Genomic DNA, 7,852 nt, shown 5'->3' with positions numbered 1-7,852 from the left:
CACTATATTTCGCAGGTGGAAGAAAGCAGTCCTAGTAATATCTCTAATGTGGAGGTCAAAGGACAACATAGGATTAAAAATTACCCCAAGGTTCCTCACTTTGTCAGCGTGATGTATGACACACGAGTTTAGGCTATGCGTCAGCTGGGCAAATTGATGCCAATGTCTCACTGGACCAAGAACCACGATTTCAGTCTTATCAGAGTTTAAAAGCAGGAAATTGCTAGACATCCAGCTTTCACTGATGCAAGGCAATCTTCTAAGGATTTTATGTGGATGAGATTGCCAGCAATTATCAGCATATATAACTGAGTATCATCAGCATAGCAGTGAAAGATAATCCCAAAATGCCACAATATGTGCCCAAGGGGTGCTATATAAAGGGAGAAAAGCAGGGGGCCTAAGATGGACGTCATGCAAGAGCACTCCCAGTAATCCCAAAATGATTCTCCAGCCTATCAAGTAGAATATGATGATCCACAGTATCAAATGCAGCACTGAGATCTAACAGCAACAGAACCGTAGTGGTGTCCGAATCCCACAATGCTGGTAGCTTTCAAGTTATCTATGTCAATTACACTATGTAACAAATGTTTTTGTTTTGTTCCTGGGTACACAGTGTGTTTTCCTAACCTGTTATGCCTTAAATAAATAGAAAATAGCTGTTATTCCACAGAAACTTTGCTTCTGTGATCAGATATTTTGAAATTTTGCTGTTTTCAAGAATATTCTTGATTTGCCTTCACTGCTACTGAGTAGTCTTGTAGAATATTCTTTAACTGCTAGAACTGTCCAGAATTTTCTAGAAGGTTCCAGAATTATCTAGAAATTTCAAGAAACTTTTAGAACTTTCTAGAACGTAAAAATTAAAAAAAAATAAAATCAAAGTTTGTGCTGAATGTAGTCATTTTTTCATAGACTTTAGACATAAGCAGTTGAAATATAACACTTAGAAGCCAGGAACAAAAATTGTGTTACATAGTGTTATTTAACGTGTAGCTGTTTGGAAAATTTACTTTTGTACTTTACCTCAAGCATCTGTTATGTGTGCACTGTGCAGTGTTCTGTACATTTACAGACAAGATTTACAAGATTTACATTACAAGATTTACATCCAGGAAATAAATGCAGCGCCATCTCAAATTAAATTAAATTTCTTTTGTTGTGTTTGGCTCTCATTCAATTTTCAGTTCAATTTATTTCATTTATATTGCATCAAATCATAACAAAGTTGCCTCAAGGTGCTTCACACAAGTAAGTAACTATAACCTTACCAAGCTTTGGTGTCTGGTGGGTTACCCGTCTAATTCAAGATAGTTTTAAGGTCAGTGAATTTTGCGAAATTACTTCAAAAAGAAGAAAAAATCCAGAGTCCACGTCCAGATATGAATCAACATGACAGTTTAATGGATCTTCCGTTCTGATCAGATTTTGTTGAGTTCAGGGGGAAAAAAACTGGAATAACCTGGAAAACAAACAAACGCATCAGAATGGGCAGAAAAACAAACCCAGACACATGAGATGGACTCGGTGAGCAGCCCTGACTGTGTCTGTGGTGTTTTTTTTTACGCAGGAGTTACATAACGGCGGTTCCGGCTGTGTGCGTAAAAGGCGCACGGCTCCCCCGTGGCGACGCGCTGCTTTGGATCTTTGGATCAGTCTGCTCTCAGTTCCGCGCGTAATGCGTCCTTCATGGACACCGGAGACACATCAGCTCAGACTGACACCGGCAGGCTGCTCCAGAGCCTCTCATTTCACGCACTGTTCCCACTTCTGCAAAGACGAAGAGGATTTCAGCAGATTTGACTTCGACTTTTGTTGCAGACACTTTTCCAAGTGAAGCCTGCGTTTTGTGCTCAGGATGTACCTGCCGCGCGCACAATGGATGGTGACATTATTCGTTCACTTGTGTTTGCAGCTGTGGCCACCGGTGAGTCTTACATACATTTGTTTTATTTAGTATGAAAGCGTCGAGACATTTTTAATAAGCAATAAAGTTTTTTTTTTATTGTATCTTTACGTTGCTGTTTTGTGAATGAAAAAAAGTGGCTTGTTGGTTAAAAAATATATAAAAAGCGAGATTTGAAATTCTGAGCATCTTTGCTGGTTTCATTAGGGCCAAAACAGAATTAAATCTTCAGGGGAAAAAAGAAAATTAAGGTTGCACTAACCGGTGGCATGGGGGCTGGATGAGGTCCATGGTCCAGCTCTTTAAGGTCTGCCTGTCTTTTGGAGCCCCAATAATGATTATACTTCTGCATGTGAAACTACAAAAGTGTTGCATTCTTGTGGTAAATCCACAAGAATGCAACACAGAGTAAAGTGACAGATCGTGAGCACAGCCGTCTAGTGTCTCTGAACCAAGCCCGTCTCTGTGGTCTGCATTTTATTTGTACATCAGATTTTAATGAACCAAACTCTGAAATAGAAATCAGTAGATTTTTGAGCAGGATTCTAAATTCTAAAAAAGGTGAGGAGACAGGAGGGACATGACAGCTTTTATTTATTTATTTATTTGAACATGATTGGGTGCTTTGGGTCTTTGCACTCTGAGTCGAATGAGTCACATTCCAGTTCTTAATGAATATATTTCTGATAATCCAAATAAACATGAACTCAAAAACCATCAGAGTTCTATTTTAAAATGGTAGGAAAGTGTGGGATGAGCTGCTTTGCTCTACTGCCACCTTGACCCGGACCCAAATAAGTGTCAGAAAATTAATGAATTCAAAATAATCTCTTTTTTGTCCCCAAATCACCTAAAATATTTGAGAATAAATTTCCTCAACACAAGATTTCAGCACTGACAAATAACAACAATGGCAATGTAGAGTCTGGATCAGATTATTTCTCTAATCATTAAAAAATGTTGAAAAACACATTAAAATCATTTAGGTTTACTTGTAGTCAAGCCATTTTTTTAATAAAGCTTCTCATACATTGTTTATTGATGTTAAATATTGCATAAATAGCAGAACAACAAACTAACCCATGAGACACATTTCTGTTTGCTGCCTGCAAACACCAAGAATAAAATGTAACAGAAAACAAAGTGCAGCATTCAGAAAAATGACCTCAGAGAGTTTTCAATTTACAAAACAAAAATGAAATCAACTCTAATGCTCGTACAGAAACAAACACCTGTTTAATATGAGCGCTTGTTCCTGCTGCTGCACAAAGTTAATGTACATTTTATGTTTGAGTTAATGATGTTTTGATGTTGTTGTCTGTTTGTGGTGTCGTTTATCTCAGCAAATCTTTCAAAGTTCGCAATAAATCAACACTCTGTTCTCTTCCGATCAGAAAATAAAAATGAGACCGTAGCTCCACATTTAAGAGAACTTCTTTCATTTCATCAGGATCAGTACAGTGAATGATTCAGCCAGCGGTGGTATGAGGCCAAACTAGAGGAGCACTCAGCAAAGTGCAGACCTCCACCTGTTAGATGAGGGTTCTTTGGCTCGTGGTTCAAGTTGATTAAATATCAGTTCTCAGATCTGCTTGAAAATCCCCTTCCCTGCATCTTTCATGACATCATAAAGATCTATAATAGTGTTGCTTTATGACATCATAAAGACTTGCGACCACTACAGATGCTGTGGTTGGTGTTCAGACAGACCCGGCAGTCTGGCAGATCAGGTCCTCATCAGAACATAAAAGGTCCTACCTCCTGGAACCACGTCCAGATCCTGTTCATAATTAGAGATTAATGTCGTCTTCATTTAAAAAAATATTTCCACCGATCACTGAGTAATCTCACTAATGTGTGAGAGGTGTTGGTGGTTACTTATCTCACCTGATGGGTGGAGCCGTCACATGCTCGCCTGATGTAACGGCGTTTATTGACTGTTCTGTTTGTGTCGTATTTCAAACTTTATCAGGTCAGTCGCACTTTGTTTGCTTTGTTACAAAACCTAAAGGAAGTGAAAAACATGAAGTGAAATACATGAAGTGAAACATGTGAGTGACCGTGTGCACGTGTGACCCTAAAACCACACGCAGACCTCAGCCAGGGACCGGCAGGGTTTCCCTTTATATATATATATATATATATATATATATATATATATATATATATATATATATATATATATATATATATATATAATGATGCAGGGGTGGTGGCTCAGTTCAGAAGGCTCCAAGTTCAAATCCCACCCCTGCCACATTTCTCCATGTAATGTGGAGTTGCGTCAGGAAGGGCATCCGGCGTAAAAACCTGTAAGACATGCAGATCCACCTTGGATTTGCTGTGGTGACCCCGAGTGCAAACAAGGGAGCAGCCAAAGGGTCTTACTATATATATATATATAATGATGCTCATCAGTGGGATTGAAATTCAAAGACAATCCATAGTGAAGAATTTCATTTTGCATTCTGATTCATCCACATTTTTATGTCATCATGAAGACATTCAGAGTGGAAATAACCTCGCAAGGGCTTTTTGCTTTGAGTCTAAATCAGAGGTGGCACCCACGGGGCCTGATGTGGCCACTAAGGCAGAATATTACGGCCCTCCGTCTCCCCCTTAATTTACGATGAGACGTGTGAGAATCATTTTCTTCTTGTTTGTACATTTAACACTGTTAATGAGTTACTGTGGTTTAGGTGACGCAGCAGGTTGAATATAAACCACATGCTCATTAGATCAATCCCTGACTAATTGGCCGTGTGCTTTTGAGCAAAGCACTTAAACTCAGATTGCATTGAGAAGGTCAAAGTGATTGCTGCCAGCAGTGCCTCCTCACACAGAGGAGGGTGAGATTATGGTGGGGGGGTGAGGCAAGGATGAGGTGGGTGTGAGATTAAGGTGAGGTGGGGTGAGGTTGGGGTGAGGTGGGGGAGGTTAGGGGAGGTTAAGGTGAGGTGGGTCAGGTTAGTGGGAGGTTAGGGGGAGGTTGGAGAGGATAGGTGGATGTTAGGGTGAGGTGGGTGAGTTTAGGGTGAGGTGGGTGAGGTTAGTGGGAGGTTAGGGTGAGGCTAGGGTGAGGTTAGGGTGAGGTTGATGAGGTTAGGTGGATGTTAGGGTGAGGTGGGCAAGGTTAGAGTTAGATTAAGGTGAGGTGCTTCAGGTTAGTGGGAGGTTAGGGGGAGGTTGGTGAAGTTAGGTGGATGTTAGGGTGAGGTGGGTGAGGTTAGTGAGAGGTTAGGGTGAGGCTAGGGTGAGGTTAGGGGGAGGTTAGGGTGAGGTGGATGAGGTTAGAGTGAGGTAGAGTAAGATTAGGATGAGGTGGGTGAAGTTAGGATGAGGTGGGTGAGGTTATGGTGAGGTAGGGTAAGATTAGGGTGAAGTGGGTGAGGTTAGGGGGTGGTGGGTATGAGGTTAGGGTGAGGTGGGGGAAGGTTAGGGTGAAGTTAGGATGAGGTGGGTGAGGTTAGAGTGAGGTGGGAGAGGTTATGGTGAGGTAGGGTAAGATTAGAGTGAGGTGGGTGAGGTTAGGGTGAGGTGGGTGAGGTTAGGGTGAAGTTACGATGAGGTGGGTTGAGGTTAGGGTGAGGTGGGTGAGGTTAGGGTGAAGTTACGATGAGGTGGGTTGAGGTTAGGGTGAGGTGGGTGAGGTTAGGGTGAAGTTAGGATGAGGTGGGTTGAGGTTAGGGTGAGGTGGGTGAGGTTAGGGGGTGGTGGGTATGAGGTTAGGGTGAGGTTGGGGAAGGTTAGGGTGAGGTTGGGGTGAGGTGGATTAAACAATTTTTCATATGGATTTTGATGGAAGATGTTCCTTCTATCACTAAAGTGTTGATTTCATTTATTAAGAAACAAATGAGCATTTTCTTTATACTGAGAACCAGGTTTTCCTTTGATCTCTTTTAAACGCACTTTATGACGTCATCTAGATCTGTCCAACTGAATGCTTACTGCCCTCTGCTGGTTGGCTGGTGGCAGTATGAACATGTAATATTAACCACACAGAAAAAAGGAAGAACAAATTGTGCGTCACTCTATAGCGCCTCCCTGCATTATTACCTCTGCTGAGGAGGTATCGTTTTCACCGGTGTGTGTGTGCCAGTTTGTCGGTTTCTGAGCAGGATAGCTCAGAAACCAATAGACAGATTTCAAAGAATTTTGTTGAGCAGATAAATAACGTTCCGAGAACTGTGATTTTGTTTTGGAGGTGATCCGGATTATATTCTGGAACTGAGATCCAAAACAATGTTTGGCACATATCAACAAGTAACTCAAAAAGTTGTGCGAGCATGTTGATGAAATTTGATGAACAGAGGAACATTGTTTGAGAAAATTAATTAATTCATGGCACAAGGCCAAGCAGCTCATCCCTCACTTTCCTATCATCTCCCGCTATCTCTTCCCGTGGGATCCTGGGACATTCCCAAGCCAACTGGGAAACATAATGCCTCCAGAGTGTCCTGTCTCTGCCCTGGGGCCTCCTCCCAATTGGACAAGCCTGGAAGACCTCCCTAGGGAGACCACCAGGGGGCAGCCTCTGAGAAAATGAGGGATTTTATTTTAATGTCAATCCTGATCATATTTTCTGGAACATATCAACCCAGTCTTACTGCAGTTCGTGATGGCATTACAAAAACTCAGTTAATCTAAGGGCTTGTGATATCCTCACAAAAATGGAGCGCTTTTTGTGACGGGGGCACGAAATGCATGACGCGTGACGGCTGAGTCTGGGGGGTTATGGTTAGAGTTAGGAGAAGGGAGAGGATTATAAATAGTAAAATAAAATAAAAAACGTGTCATGAAAGCGCCCCATTTTCATGACGGGTGGTGGGGGTCTGCACTCCCTGAGCGCCTTCTAGTTAATAGTGAAGTGTTCAGTCATGTTTATTCTTTTGGCTGTTCCTGTTTTTGATGGGCCACATTTTGATTTGGCACAAATTTTACACCGGATGCCCTTTCTGATACAGCTCTAGATATCTTAAGGCTCTGGCAGATGGCTGGGTTTGGAACCTCAGACCTTCTTGCAGTGAAGTGTTCAGGACTAAACGGTTCAAACTGGATGTGTGTGTGTTCATGTCGTCACGGTGAAATCCGTTCTGGAATCACTAGTTTTGTGTTTTTCAGAAAAAACACGATGCTGATTGTTGACATATTTTGGCGGCGTTCCCTCGGGGAGCATCAAACCCTCGGCGCTGAGGCCTCCGGTCGTAGGGGGAGCTTTGTTTTTGTTCTCTGAGTCCTGTTAACGATCCTGAGCCGATCTGATTTCTGCTGTATTGATGACGGCAGGACGCTGCTCTCACGTCACATATTGATCTGCTGCAGCACCGTAATTACCTCCAGTTGGATGTGGAAGCATCGATTTCACACTCACACCGACGTTCCTAAATTCAGGGTGATTTTTTTCTTCCTTTGTGTTAACTTTAAGCTCTGTTTAGTCAAACATTTCAGCTTTTACCAACATTTCTTATCACACAAGAGCCTCATTAACACCCTGTCTGATCCTCACCCAGACCTGGATCCTCACCCGCACTTGGATCCTCACCCAGACCTGGATCCTCACCTGCACTTGGATCCTCACCCAGAGTGGTTTCGAGAGTGGTTTCACTTTTAAACCGTGATGCCGATACCTTTGCAGAACAAAGTCTTTTGGGTCCTGGTGCTTCCTGTCTGACTGTACAGGTGTGAGACTTGGACTCTACTTGGATGTCTTTGGTACTTTGTCTCTTCACAGACTCTTTGGGCTCCTCTGGAACTGTTATACTATTGCTTCTGTATGAAAACATTGCTTTTTGTCCCACACATGGACAAGTCACATTCAGCTCGTCGGATCTTTAGTTATTGATCTGTTCAGATATCATCAACGTTCATGCAAGATGTTGGACTTGGGAGGTTGGATGAAGTTGGATGACAATCAAATGGAACGTTGACAGTATGGGAACTATG

At 42.2% G+C, this 7,852-nt stretch overlaps 1 protein-coding gene across 1 annotated transcript in view; it reads left to right on the top strand.

The window, feature by feature from the left end:
• Positions 1-1,846: 1,846 nt before the first annotated feature.
• The window catches only part of ghrhrb (growth hormone releasing hormone receptor b), a 46,028-nt gene continuing 40,022 nt past the window's right edge, over positions 1,847-7,852 (top strand). The window contains exon 1 of the mRNA XM_034179395.1: positions 1,847-1,930. Coding sequence (XP_034035286.1) covers positions 1,862-1,930 — 69 coding nt within the window. The 5' untranslated portion in view covers positions 1,847-1,861. The remainder of the gene's footprint in view (positions 1,931-7,852) is intronic.

This window comes from Thalassophryne amazonica, chromosome 10 (assembly GCF_902500255.1).
Source record: "Thalassophryne amazonica chromosome 10, fThaAma1.1, whole genome shotgun sequence".
NCBI lineage: Eukaryota > Metazoa > Chordata > Actinopteri > Batrachoidiformes > Batrachoididae > Thalassophryne > Thalassophryne amazonica.
Note: the sequence above shows the minus strand (reverse complement) of the source record. Positions and strands in the feature narration are given on the sequence as shown.